The sequence below is a fragment of the Mustela putorius genome, unplaced genomic scaffold, assembly GCF_011764305.1.
Source record: "Mustela putorius furo isolate JIRA1106 unplaced genomic scaffold, ASM1176430v1.1 tig00000127_pilon_pilon_pilon, whole genome shotgun sequence".
Taxonomy (NCBI): Eukaryota; Metazoa; Chordata; class Mammalia; order Carnivora; family Mustelidae; genus Mustela; species Mustela putorius.
The window spans coordinates 4,796,796-4,815,690 of NW_025421288.1; the positions used below are offsets into that span (position 1 = coordinate 4,796,796).

The 18,895-nt window shown below is 40.2% G+C and overlaps 1 protein-coding gene across 1 annotated transcript; it reads right to left on the reverse strand.

Moving 5' to 3' along the window:
* Positions 1-306: 306 nt before the first annotated feature.
* Positions 307-1,251, reverse strand: LOC101694029 (olfactory receptor 10W1-like). The gene has a single exon (XM_004777612.2). The coding sequence runs from the start codon at positions 1,249-1,251 to the stop codon at positions 307-309; it is 945 nt and encodes a 314-aa protein (XP_004777669.2).
* Positions 1,252-18,895: the final 17,644 nt, after the last annotated feature.

The following is an 18,895-nucleotide window of genomic DNA, read 5'->3' on the forward strand; positions in this document are numbered from 1 at the left end:
TCATACTCTACCCTATGTCTGTGAGGTCTAGGGTTGATCATGGCTTCCTGTTACTGCTCTAATGAAAGTATGTTGCTGCACATACTGGCTTTGTTATGCTCATTTGATCATTTCCTTTCTAGAAGAGAATTACTGAATGAAATAGTAGAAGCCTTTTAAAGGTCTCTGGCACGCATAGATAAATGGTATCCAGATAATTTATACCATTTTAAAAGCTTATTTTGAACATTATTTAGGAGAAATCACAGTTGCATTGAGATTTGCATGAGCTGAAATCAAACTCTTGCCTGAAGGTTGTAGACTCCTCTAGTTGTTATGGGAGAGGCAATTCTTGGTAAGAATTCTCCCCAGGGTCCCCTTCATTTCACTGTTCCTCAGGGTGTAGATAAGTGGGTTGAGCAGTGGGGTTCCCAATGTGTACACCAGTGAGATGAACTGATCTTGCTTGGGGTAGTAGCTGGAGCTGGGGCGCATGTATACAAAGGCACAACAGCCATACTGCAGCAGGACCACAGAGAGGTGGGAGGAGCAGGTGGAGAAGGCCCGGTGACGTCCAGCTGTTGAGTGGATCTTGAGCACAGCAGTCACAATGAAGACATAGGAAGTAGCAATGAAGAAGAAAGGCACGGCAATGGCCAGTGTGGCTGCCACTGGCACTAACTGCTCATGGATGTGGCTGTTGGCACAAACAAGAGGCATCACTGGTGGAATATCACAAAAGAAGTGTTGGATACTTCGAGCCCGGCAGAATGGCAGAGAGAAGATGAAGGCCACCAGTTGTGCAGACAGGAACAAGCCGATACTCACAGAGGACACAACCAAGCGGACACAGAGAGTTAAAGTCATGGTGAGAGGGTACTGCAAGGGGTGGCAGATGGCAACATACCTGTCATAGGCCATGGTGGCCAAGAGCAAGCAATCACCACTGCCAAGCCCAATGAAGAAGATCATCTGAGTGGCACAGCCTAGGAGGGTGATGGTCTTCTCTGACTGTAGGATGTTGGCCAGGATGTGGGGCACCACCACCGCAGTGTAACATATTTCTACTGCTGAGAGGCTGCCCAAAAAATAGTACATGGGTGTATGTAGGCGAGCTTCTGTCTGGATGGCCACTATAATTAGGACATTCCCAGTGATGATCAAGGTATAAACGAGGCTGACTCCAAGGAAGGACAAGACACAGAACTCTGGTTGGGAGGGATAGGCCAGGAACACAAATTCCATAAAAAGTGAACGATTTCCCCAGATCATTGAGCTAACAGAGTGTCTCTGCTGAGAAATACAAAGACAGAAGAAAAAATTGGACCAACAACATATTAGTTCACACTCTGAGCCATGATCTAATCTAATCAGGTCTGGAGTTAAAATCTTAGAATTATTAGACCCAAGTCTCTCTTTTCCTCCTTTTTAATCAAATCTTTTTCATATGAGTATTTACAACTTAACTTCTAAGTGCCAGGAGTTGGCCTAAATTGTGTAAAAATTTTTTGAGAAAAGAGGCAGAGTATAGCTTTCAAAATTATTTTTAGAGGAAGTTGAATGAAAATTACTTCTTTCATAAGAAATTGTTAAAGGATTTTGTTTTTAAAATTTTTTATTTTTTAAAATTTCTTTTCAGTGTTCCCGAATTCATTGTTTATGCAGCACATCCAGTGCTTCATGCTATATATGTGCCCTCCATTATACCCACCACCAGGCTCACCCAACTCCCTGCCCTACTCCCCTTCAAAACCTTCAGTTTGTCTCTCAGAGTCCACAGTCTCTCATGCTTTGTGTCCTCATACAATTTACCCCAACTCTCTTCTCCTCTCCATCTCCCCATGTCCTCTGTGTTAATCCTTATGCTCCACAAATAAGCAAAACCAAATGATAACTGACTCTCTCTTTTTGACGTAGTTCACCCAGCATAATCTCTTCCAGTCCCGTCCATGTTGATACAAAAGTTGGGTATTCATCCTTTCTGATGGAGGCATAATACTCCATAGTTCGTACAGACCACCTGAAGATCAAAAGTTTCTACACAACAAAGGAAACTGTCAACAAAACAAAGAGGCAACCCATAGAATGGGAGAAGATATTCACAAATGACACTACAGACAAAGGGGTGATCTCTAAGATCTATAAAGAACTTTTCAAACTTAACACACACAATACAGATAATCATGTCAAAAAATGGGTAGAAGACATGAACAGACACTTCTCTCTAATGAAGACATACAAATGGCTAACAGACACAGAAAAAAATGTTCATCATCACTAGCCATCAAGGAGATTGAAATCAAAACCACACTGAGATACCACCTTACACCAGTTAACAATATAGTAAGCAATGTGGAGGATGTGGAGAAAGGGGATCCCTCTTACACTGTTGGTGGGAATGCAAGTTGGTACAGCCTCTTTGGAAGACAGTGTGGAGATTCCTTAAGAAATTAAAAATAGAGCTTCCCTATGACCCTGCAATTGCACTACTAGGTATTTACCCCAAAGATACAGATGTAGTGAAAAGAAGGGCCATCTGTACCTCAATGTTCATAGAAGCTATGGCCACAGTCACCAAACTGTGGAAAGAACCAAGATGCCCTTCAAAGAATGAATGGATAAATAAGTATCAAAGAATTCTTGAAAGTAGGGCTCATTAATGTGAGAGCAGGAAGCTATTCTTTCATTCACTCATTCATTCATACATTTATTCACACACAGTGACTCCTAAGGTATTGACTCACATATATATGGATATAACACTGAAAAGTTAGTCATTTGAGGGAAAACGAAGAACGAAAACAATGCCCATGGACAATGAGCTTACAGAGGTCTTTGATCAACAGTATCAGGGATGAGCCTCAGAAAACAAAGCCCTCCCTCTCCTGGTTCTCTACGCATATCCATTCAGGAGAAGGGCAGGACTTGAAGGAAACGGTTTTATCATAGGGCTCCTCCTGGCCTATGGAAGTATGGGGAAATACGTGATCATAAGCTGTTGGAGATCTAAGAATCCTTTCCCTGAGTTTGGGGATGAATAGGAGATAGCCAGTCTACATCTGTATTTCTTCTCTTCTAAGGAACTAAAGGGAAATCCAGCTTCCTCGATTTCTTGCTTCCTTGAAAACCTTGGGATGAGCAGACATAACTCTTAAAGGGCATCCATTCCACTGTTTTCCCAAGCTCAACTCATATTCAAGAAAAAAATGAGGGGCTATGTGATCTTGTTTCAGTTTTCCCAATTTCAACATTATTTATGGTGTTTATGATTTATTAAGATTATAAAGAAAAATCTTAATCCAGAAGCACCACTCCAGAACAAATCACCCATGTAGACCCAACTCTGTGTCACAAACATAGGAAGAAATATATTTAGACTATCACAAACCTTCAGAGGACCCAGGGCATGAATGCCTCTTCATTCTCTTTTCCTCATCTGAACTTCAGTCATGCTCCAAATGATTTCTAATATCATATGTCATATTTAACATTTTATTAAAACATGAGGAGCAGGGGCAGTGCATCAGTGTGTGAGATCAGTTTTGAAATTAAATGATAGGGTTTGCATAATCCCAAATCCTGGCTCTGTGATGCTAGGCAAGATATAATTTCTCAGAGTCCTAGGTTCTTTATTTGAGAAATGGGGATAATAATTATACTTGGTTCTGAGGGTTGTTGTTTGGTTTAAAAGAGACAATTATGTAAAGTGTCTACTGCAATGCATAGGCCATAGAAAGAGCAGCTTAATAACAGATCGTCATTATTTTTTCAAAATTTAAGTTCAATTAGCCAACATATAGAACATCATTGGTTTCTGATGTAGTGTTCAGTGATTCACCAGTTACGTATAACACCAGTGCTCGTCACATCACACTCCCTCTTTAATGCCCATCACCCAGTTACCCCATCCTCCCACCCACCTTCCCTTCTAAAACCCTCAGTTTGTTTCCCAGAGTCAGGAGTCTCTCATGTTTACTCTCCCTCTCTGATTTCCTCCTGTTCATTTTCCCCTCCCTTCCCCTATGGTCGTTATTTTTCACAAGTTCATGGAAAGCCATCTTCCCTTAATTACATTTTCATCCCCCATATCACCAAGTCTAATGTACACACTAGGCTTGGTGATATGAATTAGACATTCATTAAATAAAGGCTGCGTGGATTAATGTACTATGAAACGCATGTCATTACACTTTTGTCATTTTCTCTTTCACCTTTGAGATGATTTCATGATCAAATCACCTATTTAAGAACCCTCATGGAAAATTTGGTAATCTTGACACTCAGGAACATAACATGTGGAACCTACAACAAACAGATTTAGGACTAGTTTTCTACTTCTATCTGATAAATGGCTTTGGAATCTGCGTGCAAATGACAACTTTATGACAGCCATACTTCTGTCATTTTAATGGTGCTCTCCAGGATCTAAAATAATAGCTATTATCTAGTAATATAATAGATATAATAGATATAATATCTAATATTAGTATTAGACTAATTTTATATTTCTATTAATAGATATAATAAATTTATAATAGAATTATTTACAGGTCATGAATTCTTAGTGCTGGAGAGGACCTCAGAAATTGCCTAGTTCAGTCTTCTGTTAGATACTCGAATCTTCCATACAATATCTGAACATCAGGTCACCTTCAAAGCCTAGAGAATGCCATTCTCCTGAATTGCTTGCTTCATTGTTGGATGGTTTCGTTCCCTAGATGATTTTTCTGATGGTGACTGAAACCTGCCTCTGTAACTTCTACATTTCATTCTGTTCTTTTTTTAAAATTTTTTAATTTCTTTCAGCATAACAATATTCATTTTTTTAAATTAAATTTATTTATTTTCAGCATAACAGTATTCATTATTTTTTCACCACACCCAGTGCTCCTTGCAATCCGTGCCCTCTATAATACCCCAACCTCCCACCCCCCTCCACTTCAAGAACCAAGATGCCCTTCAATGGACGAATGGATAAGGAAGATGTGGTCCATATACACTATGGAGTATTATGCCTCCATCAGAAAGGATGAATACCCAACTTTTGTAGCAACATGGACGGGACTGGAAGAGATTATGCTGGGTGAAATAAGTCAAGCAGAGAGAGTCAATTATCATATGGTTTCACTTATTTGTGGAGCATAACAAATAGCATGGAGGACATGAGGAGTTAGAGAGGAGAAGGGAGTTGGGGTAAATTGGAAGGGGAGGTGAATCATGAGACACTATGGACTCTGAAAAACAATTTTTGCACCACACCCAGTGCTCCATGCAATCTGTGCCCTCTCTAATACCCACCACCTGGTACCCCGACCTCCCATCCCCTGCCCCTTCAAAGCCCTCAGGTTGTTTTTCAGAGTCCATAGTCTCTCATGGTTCACCTCCCCTTCAAATTTCCCTCAACTCCCTTCTCCTCTTCTATCCCAGTGGGCCATTTCTCCATGAAGCACTTCAGGAAGTAAGAGCTCTTATATGTAGCCCTAAACTGTCTTCCCAATTTCCTTTTGGTATTCCTTGAATGGCATATTTTTGATATGTCTCATAATTTTAACCCTGGAAATGCTCTCATTTTAAATAACTTAATTAGAAATGTAATACTGAATGGAACAAATCATAGGGCTGGCTGAGGTTAAAAAGGTCTGGATATCACCTATCTGTCCATTGGCTGTCTAACTCTTCAGTCTAACCAAAATTAGATTAATGCATTTTTTGTGTTTGTTCGTTCTGATAGTCTCCTTAGCTTGAATACTAAAAGTCTAACTATATATTTTTTTTAATTTTTAGAGAAGAACATGGTCAGCATTGTTTTTTTAAATTTAGATTCAATTAGCCAACATATAATAGATCATTAGTTGCAGATGCAGTGTTCAATAATTTATCAGTCGTGTATACATCATCATTCCTTTAACATTGGTTCCTTGCTCTAGTCTGTTGAGGTTGACATTTTAAAAATCTTCAATTTTTGGCTTTACATTTTAACTATCCTTTCTGAAATACCTCACCTTTATATTGTATGGGTTAAGTACTAAGCCCCACATATAATGGTGATCAAAATGGCAGAGTTGTGCCAAGCAGTTGTATATCCTAAAAAGAGACCAATAAAGAATCTGTTGTATTATATTTGCATATATTATTTATAATATACTATATATATTTTATATGTATGCCATTATATTTATGTGAATAAACTGTGATTAAGTGCAAAAGAAGAAGTGCGTTATAAGATTGTACACCATGAGACTCTGGCATAGTTGATAATTAGGGATCTGAAATGGCTTCCTAGAGGAAGTCATCTTTAAGCTTAGATCTGGAACACAGGCATTAGCTAGGAGAAGAGAGGTAGGCAGAGTAACGTGGTTCACATGCTGGAGAGTTTGAAATAGTGGATTTTATGGTTGGTAGCAAGTGAAACATTATATCCACATATCATCATCTTGTTATTCCAAATTGTTACTACACATGCTGCATAGGACAGACGTTAGGCAAGACGACTTCAATGTCATCCCCAGAAATCTGCCCAGGCTGGCATCTGTTCATGAATCCACACCTGCCTCAGTGTCTCCAAGTCACATCCCAAATCATCTCTGCATCTGCCTTCCTATCTCTCCAGTCAGGCCAGCCCCACGTGGCCAAAGTGTCATGGGAAACCTTATCCGTGTGCATTCTGGAAATACAAGGAGTCTATACCAGAGTGGCTCTCAAATTGTTGAGTTAGAGGATTGTATAAAATAAGAAGGTTAGCAGATTTGGCAATGCCAGACTGAGGTAAAATATCAATCTATTATTAATAGCAATGTCACTGGGGCAGATTAACTCACATTAATATCTCTTTCCACATATTTAGAAGATGTAAATAATAATATTCACCTAATGGATCTGTGATAAAATTAACTGGGATAAAGTATTTAGAACACTTGGTTTGATGTGTGAAAGCTACTAAGTTGTATAATAAATGTTGATTCTTCTCTCCTTTCTTTGAATCTATTAAAGGGATGATATTAATAATACCTCCTTAGTAGCAGAGGATTAAATGAAGCACCTTTTAGAAAAGGGTTTTTATTAGTCCTTAAAACTTATCCAAATTTATATTAGCCATCCCTTCAATATTATTTAGGCTAAGATTAATTATTATTTTTTTAATCATAAGAACAGGCCTTCCAAGGGAATTCAGAGAAGCACTGAATGCTGTGGGCTGAATGAGCTTTTGCTAATATCCTAGAGTATCTACTGTAAAGCTATTACTTGCTTTTCTAGCCTGGTGTCAGTGAGTGGCTGGTATGTTGTGATTCTAGAAGAAGACAGCAAAAGACTTCCTCTTACCTTTACCAGGAGAAGGGAAAACGGTGTATGGAGCCAGTCTCCTCTGTTATGTTCATTAGGGATAGAAGCCAGCAGATGAGGTCTGACTGCTCTGCTGGAGAGGGAGAGAAGGACCATGAGCCTGGAGAGGATGCCTCCTGGGACAGAGGCTTTAGTAACCTTCCCCACAAAGGACATGGCAAGTGTAAATTGCTCTGCTATCTAGGGTCTTAACCATAAATAAGTACCATCTCCCAGGAGGGTAGTTGGATAGTTGTTGGATCTCCCCTGTTACCAGATAATGAATCCAAACTAAACCAATCCTTGCACTTGGAATCTCTTGTCAATGGGAGATCTGAGGTATTCTTGTCAAAGTGAAGACCAGTAATAAACCTTTAATCAACATTCTCAGCATCCAATGTGATTTCCTAGGAAATAGCAGGCTCCCTAATGAAGGTCATTTATCCCTCCTGCTTCAAGGATTTGAGTCTCACCAGACTGTCATAGCTGGGCCAGCCCAAGTCCCAAATTATTATTGCCCTGGGGAACCAAGACTGTATTTTATATTTCATATAAAAAAGGGGGCCTTGGTAACCTTGGTTCTACATAAAAGGATGAATTGAGGGGGACACTGGGCAGACATTTAACTTTCTGGTTACTTTTTAAATAATTCCCTTAGGGTGATCTTCCAGGATTAGAAGAAACCATGTTTTCACTCAGTGTACTATACAGACTTCATAGGCTTGATTATATTCCTGCTTGGATATACTTTGACATCTTTTTTTTTTAAAGATATTTATTTATTTATTTGACAGAGAGAGATCACAAGTAGACTGAGAGGCAGGCAGAGAGAGAGGAAGGGAAGCAGGATCCCTGCTGAGCAGAGAGCCCTATGTGGGACTTGATCCCAGGACCCTGAGATCATGACCTGAGCCAAAGGCAGCGGCTCAACCCACTGAGCCACCCAGGTGCCCATACTTTGACTTCTTAAACTTGCAAAATTTTAATATCTTTACCCTTATTGCATTTCTCTTTCCCTTGTTTCCCTTAGTCTGTTAAATCTTTCACAATGGAACATACACTGTATATATTCTTTTTGGTAGCTGACAATTGCAGACCCAGGATTCTCTCATTTAGAGTATGGCTCATCACTGATTGATTGATTAAGCCAGTATTTATGGAATGGGATGTGCTCATCATGTCTGAGTCTGGGCACAAAGAAGGATAAGACAAACATGGAGCTTCCATTGTTGGTAGTGAAACAGACAATAAACACAGTAAATAAGTCAGTTGGATATTATGAGAGAGTGATGAGTGCTATGAAGAAAATGGAACAAGATAAAGGGATAGTTAGTGATTAGAGGAGGAAGGTCATCAAAAGCCTCTTCTTTGAGGAGGTGACATTTGACCTGTAATGTAAATGAGGAGAATAAATTAGCCATGAAATTTGGGAGAAAAGCAATTCCAACAGAGGGAAATGCAATGAAAGTAAAGAACCCCACACTGTGTGTGTGTGTGTGTGGGGAAGAACAACTCAGCATGGCTAAAATAAAAAATGCTGAAATTTAAGCATATCCAAGCATGAGGATTGGAAATCCTATGATCCAGAGGCCTTCATTACGAATATGAGGTGCAGAGAAGTGACCTGATTTGCATAGCGTCCAACAAGTCAGTGGCAAAAATAGGACTAAGTTGGTTCTTTGGATTTCCTCTAATAATGTCCACTGACTATTGAGCTTGAAAACCCAGTGGCTCTTCAGGATCCAAAGCGAAGTGAGTACAGAATAAGGATCTATTTTTTTTTTTAAATATACTCAGATATCTCTCTCTCTCTTTTTTTTTTTTTTAGAAAGATTTTGTTTGTTTATTTGATAGGCAGAGATCACAAGTAGGCAGAGAGGCAGGCGAGGGGTAGGGGCAGAAGCAGTCTCCCTGATGAACAGAGAACCTGATATGGGGCTAGATCCCAGGACCCTGGTATCATAAACTGAGTCAAAGGCAGAGGCTTTAATCAACTGAGTCACCCAGGTGCCGCAGGGATCTATTTTTAAGAGAATGTCACACTGCTTTCAATAACTCTTTAGACCAAGGATTTAATTTTTTCTAAAGATTAAAACTAAACAGACTGAGAATTTTTTGAAATTCAATATATTTCTAAGACCTAGATAATTGTATTATTTTGAAGTAATACTTTATGAGTTTCTAGTGAATGAAATGTTGTTAAAAGGATTTCCTCAAAAAAAAAAAAAAAGTATTTCCTCACAGTTTTCTAATATAGAAACAGAAGTAATACCAGTGAGATTTGAGGTTATATTCAACCCCCCCCTTTTTTTGTCATTTTCTGGGCCTTAGTACTCAATTTTATGTCTTAACTTGACTAGGCCACAGTTCCTAAGTAATTGGGCAAACACCAATTCTGGATGTTACTTGGGAAGGCTTTTTAAGGTGAGATTAACAATTAAATCAGCAGGGTTTGAGTAAAGCAGACTACCAACCATTATGTGGGTGGGCCTCACTTAATTATCTGAAAGGAAAAAAAAAAGACTGAGATTCCTGGAGGAAGAGGGAATTCTGCCTCTAGACTGACTTCCCATTCAAACTGCAATATCAATGCTTCCTGGGGTCTTCAGTCTGCTGGCCTACCCTGCAGATTTTGGACTTACCAGACCCACAAATGCACGAGCCAATTCCATAAAATAAATTTTTCTTTTTGACCCTCTCTCTCTATATATACAACCTATTGTTTCTGCTTCTTGGAGAACACTGATTAATACAGCTTTTGAGGGGCGCCTGGGTGGCTCAGTGGGTTAAGCCGCTGCCTTCGGCTCAGGTCATGATCTCAGAGTCCTGGGATCGAATCCCGCATCGGGCTCTCTGCTCGGCAGAGAGCCTGCTTCCCTCTCTCTCTCTCTCTCTCTGGCTGCCTCTCCGTCTACTTGTGATTTCTCTCTGTCATATTAATAAATAAAATCTTAAAAAATATATATAGCTTTTGATACCAAGAGGAACAGAATATTAAGGATGAGTTTTCTGAATTGGCTTTGGGGTTTATGGAATTAATTCTCCAGTCTGATTATGTTTATTTATTTATTTTTTATTGGATTTACTTATTAATTTATCTTACTGTAATAAAAGCTTTTTAATGTAGTCTTCCGTTATTCATTATCTCCATGTAATACCCAGTACTCCATGTAATATGTGCCCTCCTTAATACCCATCATCTGGCTACCTGATCCACTCACCCCCTTCACCTCTAAAACTTTCAGTTCATTTCCTGGAGTCCATAGTCTCTCATGGTTCATCTCCCCTTCTGATTCCAATCTCCCCGCTTCATTTTTCTCTTCTTTCTCCTAAGGTCCTCCATGCTATTTCTTCTATTCCACAAATAAGTGAAACCATATGATAATTGTCTTTTTCTGCTTGACTTATTTCACTCAGCACAATCCCTTCCAGTTATATCCATGTTGATGCAAATGTTGGGTATTCATAATTTCTGATGGCTCTGTAGCATTCTATTGTATATATGGACCACACATTCTTTATCCCTTCTTCAGTTGAAGGGCATCTCTGCTCCTTCCACCATCTGGCTATTGTGGACATTGCTGCTATGAACATTGGGGTACATATGGCCCTTCTTTCACTACCTCTGTATCTTTGGGGGTAAATAGCCAGTAGTGAGGTTCCTGGAGGAAGAGGGAATTCTGCCTCTAGACTGACTTCCCATTCAAACTGCAGTAGCAATGCTTCCTGGGGTCTTCAGTCTGCTGGCCTACCCTGCAGATTTTGGACTTACCAGACCCACACATGCATGAGCCAATTCCGCAGGGTCCTAGGGTATCTCTAATTTTAATATTTTGAAGAACCTCCACAGTGTTTTCCAAAGTGGCTGCACCAATTTGCATTCCCACCAACAGTTTAACAGGGTTCCCCTTTCTCTACAGCCTCTCCAACATTTGTTGTTTCTTGCCTTGTCAATTTTTGCCATTTTAACTGGTGTAAGGTTATCTTAATGTGGTTTTGATTTGAATTTTCCCAATGGCTAATGATGTTGAACATTTCTCCATGTGTCTGTTAGCCATTTGTATGTCTTCATTGGAGAAGTGTCTGTTCATGTCTTTTGACCATTTTTTAATTTGACTATCTGTTTTTTGGGTGTTGAATTTGAAGAGTTCTTTATAGATCTTGGGTTAGATCTTTGATATCAGCCCTTTATCTGTAGTGTCATTTGCAAATATCTTATCCCATTCCCTGGGTTGTCTCTGTTTTGTTGACTGTTCCTTTGTTGTGCAGATGCTTTTGAGTTTGATGAAGCCCCATAAGTTCATTTTTGCTTTTGTTTCCCTTGCTTTTGCAGATGTATTTTGATAGAAGTTAATGTGGCCAATGTTGAAAAGGTCACTGCCTATTTAAAGGTACTAATGACTCCACTTTTATTGTAAAGAGAACCCTGAGAGTCTGTGGTGAGATGCAGCAATAGATATGCAAAATATCACAATGAGATACAACTAAATCAGTATTTATGGTGGCCAGGTTTTGGGTGACCATGCATATAACTTCAAATATTTTTGTCAAAGTGATAAATATAGTAAGACTGGCTGGTTGCTTCTTTTTTTTAAAAAAAAAATTATATTTATTTATTTGACACAGAGAGACAGTGCAAGCAGCAGGAGTGGCAGGCAGAGGGAGAGGGAGAAGCAGGCTCCCTGCTGAGCAGAAGGCCCCATGCGGGGCTCAATTCCAGGACTCTGGGACCATGATCTGAGCTGAAGGCGTACACTTTACTGACTGAGTCATCCAGGCGCCCAGTTTTTTCCATGACACTTGATGCTCCACTCTTGTTTTCCCAAACCTAGGGGTCTAAGGTTGGAAATCTGGCAGTTTACTCTCAACATCTGTTAATTCTCAGAGCAAATTGATTCTGCTCCACCTTTCCTGATCTACTCCTACATTCCTGGATTGAAATGTGGGAACATAGACTAGACCCACCCCCTGGGGCCTTGGAACATGTGAAAGAGGCTTCATGAAGGAAACAGGCACATTAACCAGGCAGTTACTTGTCACACTTTAAGAGAAACACAAGAATGAGGCCTATGAGGTGAAATGTCCTTATGAACATTCTTCGAGGACTCAGTTAATACCATTGCTCCTCAAGAGGAGGCTTCAAGGATAATGATGTTGCTTCAGAGGAAATGTAGACTTTTAATCTGTGGCTAAGTGAACAGTAGCCTACAATATCCCTGTCCAGTTTTCAGAGTTTTCATTTCAAAGAACTTTAAAAAAAATGAAAATGAACTATAGCAAAAAAGATGTGTTATGAACAGAATTCATGAAACTCCAAACTTTGGAGAAATCAATGAAACCTGGCATTTGTAGGTAAGAGTTTCACTGTTGTCACGTGCTCAGGGATCTCTTTCAGTTCCTCCTAAAACTTTAAAGAGCTGCAGCTGTCCCTTTGCTATTGATGGCCTTTTTCAGGGAACCTTTCACATCCTTGTTCCTAAGGGTGTAAATCAATGGGTTGAGTAGTGGGGTAATGAAGATGTAGACCAGGGAAAACTGGCGGTCCTTGTCCTAGGAGGTGCTGCAGCCAGGCCACAGGTAGACAAGGCTGCAACAGCTGTACTGCAGCAGGACCACAGTGAGGTGCGAGGAGCAGGTGGAGAAGTCCCGACGGCAGCCTGGGGGCAGAGCAGATGCGCAGGATGGCGGAGGCGATGAACACATAGGAAGTACAGAGAAGCAGGAAAGGGAATGTAAGGGACCTGTAGCTCTTCTACTATGTCTGATTATTCCTACAAACCTCCGTGTTGAGTTCTATGTCTACATATTGGTGTGGTTTCTCTCAAATGAACTTCTATTATTTGTATTCATGTTGTGATTATGTAATTTTATTAAGTATTTAAAAAATCTAATAAGTTGTTATAGAAATATAAATGATGAAAATTAACAATTGAATGGTTGATAACTGCAAGTTGCTAAAAATTTTTGTGGAATAACGTGTGAGTGGGACCACAAAGGAAGACGGGGAGGGAAACTTGGAATAATTTAATATTTGCATTTGACATGGGTCTAAATGTTCACTCTGTCGTTTAAAAGCTAAAGCTGGCAGATCGGGGAGGAGTCAAGATGGTGGAGATGTAGCAGGCTGAGAATACTTCATTAGCCGGAGATCAGCTAGATAGCTTATCTAAAGATTGCAAATACCTGAAAATCCATCAGCAGATCGAAAAGAAGAAGAATAGCAATTCTGGAAACAGAAAAAAACAACCACTTTCTGAAAGGTAGGACCTGCGGAGAAGTGAATCCAAAGCGACGGGAAGATAGACCCCGGGGGGAGGGGCCGGCTCCCGGCAAGTGGCGGAGCAACCGCGCACAAAATCAGGACTTTTAAAAGTCTGTTCCGCTGAGGGACATCGCTCCAGAGGCTACCCGGGGCAAAGCCCACACGGGGTCAGCGTGGCCTCAGGTCCTGCAGGGTCACAGAAGGATCGGGGGTGTCTGAGTATCGCAGAGCGGGTATTGGAACGGGAAAGCCGGCTACAGAGACAGAGCCGACAGTAAGCTCGCAGCTCAGGGTGACCTTGAACCGGTCACAGGCTCGGTGAGCTCGGAGCGCGGCCAGAGGTCAGGCAGACGGGAGTAACTGGGCGCGGTTCTCTGAGCGCGCACTGAGGAGTGCGGCCCTGGGCTCTCGGCTCCTCCAGGCCGGAGACCAGGAGGCCGCCATTTGTATTCCCGTCCTCCGGAACTCTACGGAAAGCGCTCAGGGAACAAAAGCTCCTGAAAGCAAACCCGAGCGGATTACTCACCCCGGCCCCCGGGTAAGGGCGGTGTAATTCCGCCTGGGGCAGACACTTGAGAATCACTACAACAGGCCCCTCCCCCAGAAGATCAACAAGAAATCCAGCCGAGACCAAGTTCACCTACCAAGGAGTGCGGTTTCAATACCAAGGAGAGCAGCAGAATTCTAGAGGAGGAGAAAGCAAAGCACTGAACTCATGGCTTTTTCCCTGTGATTTTTTTTAGTCTTGCAGTTAATTTAATTTTTTTCTTTTTCACTTTTTGTTTTTTTTTTCTCGCCTTCAGATCAATTAGATTTTAAGCCAAAGACTATAATGAGAGATGAGGAAGGACACTATATCATGCTCAAAGGGTCTGTCCAACAAGAAGATTTAACAATTTTAAATATCTATGCCCCCAAAGTGGGAGCAGCCAACTATATAAACCAATTAATAACAAAATCAAAGAAACACATCAACAATAATAGTAGGGGACTTTAACACTCCCCTCACTGAAATGGACAGATCATCCAAGCAAAAGATCAGCAAGGAAATAAAGGTCTTAAACGACACACTGGACCAGATGGACATCACAGATCTATTCAGAACATTTCATCCCAAAGCAACAGAATACACATTCTTCTCTAGTGCACATGGAACATTCTCCAGAATAGATCACATCCTCGGTCCTAAATCAGGACTCAACCGGTATCAAAAGATTGGGATCATTCCCTGCATATTTTCAGACCACAATGCTCTAAAGCTAGAACTCAACCACAAAAGGAAGTTTGAAAAGAAATCAAATACATGGAGACTAAACAGCATCCTTCTAAAGAATGAATGGGTCAACCGGGAAATTAAAGAAGAATTGAAAAAAATCATGGAAACAAATGATAATGAAAATACAACGGTTCAAAATCTGTGGGACACAACAAAGGCAGTCCCGAGAGGAAAATATATAGCGGTACAAGCCTTTCTCAAGAAACAAGAAAGGTCTCAGGTACACAACCTAACCCTAAACCTAAAGGAACTGGAGAAAGAACAAGAAAGAAACCCTAAGCCCAGCAGGAGAAGAGAAATCATAAAGATCAGAGCAGAAATCAATGAAATAGAAACCAAAAAAACAATAGAACAAATCAACGAAACTAGGAGCTGGTTCTTTGAAAGAATTAATAAAATTGATAAACCCCTGGCTCGACTTATCAAAAAGAAAAGAGAAAGGACCCAAATAAATAAAATCATGAATGAAAGAGGAGAGATCACAACTAACACCAAAGAAATACAAAGTATTATAAGAACATACTATGAGCAACTCTACGGCAATAAATTTGACAATCTGGAAGAAATGGATGCATTCCTAGAAACATATAAACTACCACAACTGAACCAGGAAGAAACAGAAAGCCTGAACAGACCCATAACCAGTAAGGAGATTGAAACAGTCATTAAAAATCTCCAAACAAACAAAAGCCCAGGGCCAGACGGCTTCCCGGGGGAATTCTACCAAACATTTAAAGAAGAACTAATTCCTATTCTCCTGAAACTGTTCCAAAAAATAGAAATGGAAGGAAAACTTCCAAACTCATTTTATGAGGCCAGCATCACCTTGATCCCAAAACCAGACAAGGATCCCCCACCAAAAAAGAGAGCTATAGACCAATATCCTTGATGAACACAGATGCGAAAATACTCAACAAAATACTAGCCAATAGGATTCAACAGTACATTAAAAAGATTATTCACCACGACCAAGTGGGATTTATTCCAGGGCTGCAAGGTTGGTTCAACATCCGCAAATCAGTCAATGTGATACAACACATCAATAAAAGAAAGAACAAGAACCATATGATACTCTCAATAGATGCTGAAAAAGCATTTGATAAAGTACAGCATCCCTTCCTGATCAAAACTCTTCAAAGTGTAGGGATAGAGGGCACATACCTCAATATCATCAAAGCCATCTATGAAAAACCCACCGCAAATATCATTCTCAATGGAGAAAAACTGAAAGCTTTTCCGCTAAGGTCAGGAACACGGCAGGGATGTCCATTATCACCACTGCTATTCAACATAGTACTAGAGGTCCTAGCCTCAGCAATCAGACAACAAAAGGAAATTAAAGGCATCCAAATCGGCAAAGAAGAAGTCAAATTATCACTCTTCGCAGATGATAGGATACTATATGTGGAAAACCCAAAAGACTCCACTCCAAAACTGCTAGAACTTATACAGGAATTCAGTAAAGTGTCAGGATATAAAATCAATGCACAGAAATCAGTTGCATTTCTCTACACCAACAGCAAGACAGAAGAAAGGGAAATTAAGGAGTCAATCCCATTTACAATTGCATCCAAAACCATAAGATACCTAGGAATAAACCTAACCTAAGAGACACAGAATCTATACTCAGAAAACTATAAAGTACTCATGAAAGAAATTGAGGAAGACACAAAGAAATGGAAAAATGTTCCATGCTCCTGGATTGGAAGAATAAATATTGTGAAAATGTCTATGCTACCTAATTTAATGCAATTCCTATCAAAGTACCATCCATCTTTTTCAAAGAAATGGAACAAATAATTCTAAAATTTATATGGAACCAGAAAAGACCTCGAATAGCCAAAGGGATATTGAAAAAGAAAGCCAACGTTGGTGGCATCACAATTCCGGACTTCAAGCTCTATTACAAAGCTGTCATCATCAAGACAGCATGGTACTGGCACAAAAACAGACACATAGATCAATGGAACAGAATAGAGAGCCCAGAAATAGACCCTCAACTCTATGGTCAACTAATCTTCGACAAAGCAGGAAAGAATGTCCAATGGAAAAAAGACAGCCTCTTCAATAAATGGTGCTGGGAAAACTGGACAGCCACATGCAGAAAAATGAAATTGGACCATTTCCTTACACCACACACAAAAATAGACTCAAAATGGATAAAGGACCTCAATGTGCGAAAGGAATCCATCAAAATCCTTGAGGAGAACACAGGCAACAACCTCTTCGACCTCTGCCGCAGCAACATCTTCCTAGGAACAACGCAAAAGGCAAGGGAAGCAAGGGAAAAAATGAACTATTGGGATTTCATCAAGATCAAAAGCTTTTGCACAGCAAAGGATACAGTTAACAAAATCAAAAGACAACTGACAGAATGGGAGAAGATATTTGCAAACGACATATCAGATAAAGGACTAGTGTCCAGAATCTATAAAGAACTTAGCAAACTCAACACCCAAAGAACAAATAATCCAATCAAGAAATGGGCAGAGGACATGAACAGACATTTCTGCAAAGAAGACATCCAGATGGCCAACAGACACATGAAAAAGTGCTCCATATCACTGGGTATCAGGGAAATACAAATCAAAACCACAATGAGATATCACCTCACACCAGTCAGAATGGCTAAAATCAACAAGTCAGGAAATGACAGATGCTGGCGAGGATGCGGAGAAAGGGGAACCCTCCTACACTGTTGGTGGGAATGCAAGCTGGTGCAGCCACTCTGGAAAACAGCATGGAGGTTCCTCAAAATGTTGAAAATAGAACTGCCCTATGACCCAGCAATTGCACTATTGGGTATTTACCCTAAAGATACAAACGTAGTGATCCAAAGGGGCACGTGCACCCAAATGTTTATAGCAGCAATGTCCACAATAGCCAAACTATGGAAAGAACCTAGATGTCCATCAACAGATGAATGGATCAAGAAGATGTGGTATATATACACAATGGAATACTATGCAGCCATCAAAAGAAATGAAATCTTGCCATTTGCGACAACATGGATGGAACTAGAGCGTATCATGCTTAGCGAAATAAGTCAAGTGGAGAAAGACAACTATCATATGATCTCCCTGATATGAGGAAGTGGTGATGCAACATGGGGGCTTAAGTGGGTACGAGAAGAATAAATGAAAGAAAATGGGATTGGGAGGGAGACAAACCATAAGTGACTCTTAATCTCACAAAACAAACTGAGGGTTGCTGGGGGGAGGGGGTTTGGGAGAAGGGGGTGGGATTATGGACATTGGGGAGGGTATGTGCTTTGGTGAGTGCTGTGAAGTGTGTAAACCTGGTGATTCACAGACCTGTACCCCTGGGGATAAAAATATATGTTTATAAAAAATAAAAAATTAAATGGGAAAAAAAGTACAATAAACTAATAGCCTATTAAAAAAAATAAAAGAATCAGCTTTTAGAAAGCCATTCTTGGGATAAGACAAAATGAAGAGGAACTCTGGAAATCAGGGATACTTTGGAATTATTCTAAGCCAGAGTCTTGCACAGGAGCACCAGGATCCTTTTCTGCACTCTTCTCTTTATTCAGAGGCCATTCTTGCCTGATTGAGCCAGATAATTTAGTGCCCTATAGGATGTCTTAAGATAATGGGTCCCCAAGAGGAGGAATTTCCCCAGTGGCCTTTCTTAAACCAAAAACTAAAAAATACTGGGACAAAATTTCCTGGGTTGATCAACTGTGGCAAAGTTAGCAACTTTTCACACGATAATCATAGACAACTGTCATTTTGGGGCCACATGTTGTATCCTCGTTCCTACTTATACCCAACCCATAGGAACCTGTGGATTGATTTTGACAAATTCAATCTATGGGAAATGTTCATGCCAGCTCAGGGGTCCTAGAAGGTGTAGACTGCATTAAAACTACCCTCCTCTCGGCAATTGGGAATGCGACTTTTAGGCTGAGATTTGTCATTCAAATATTAAGTTACCTCAGGCAAATTTTAAAGATTTTTATATTTGAACTTCCTCATTTATATTATCAATGATTGGCATAGATGATATTCATGGTCCCCTCTCTCCTCAAAACTCTA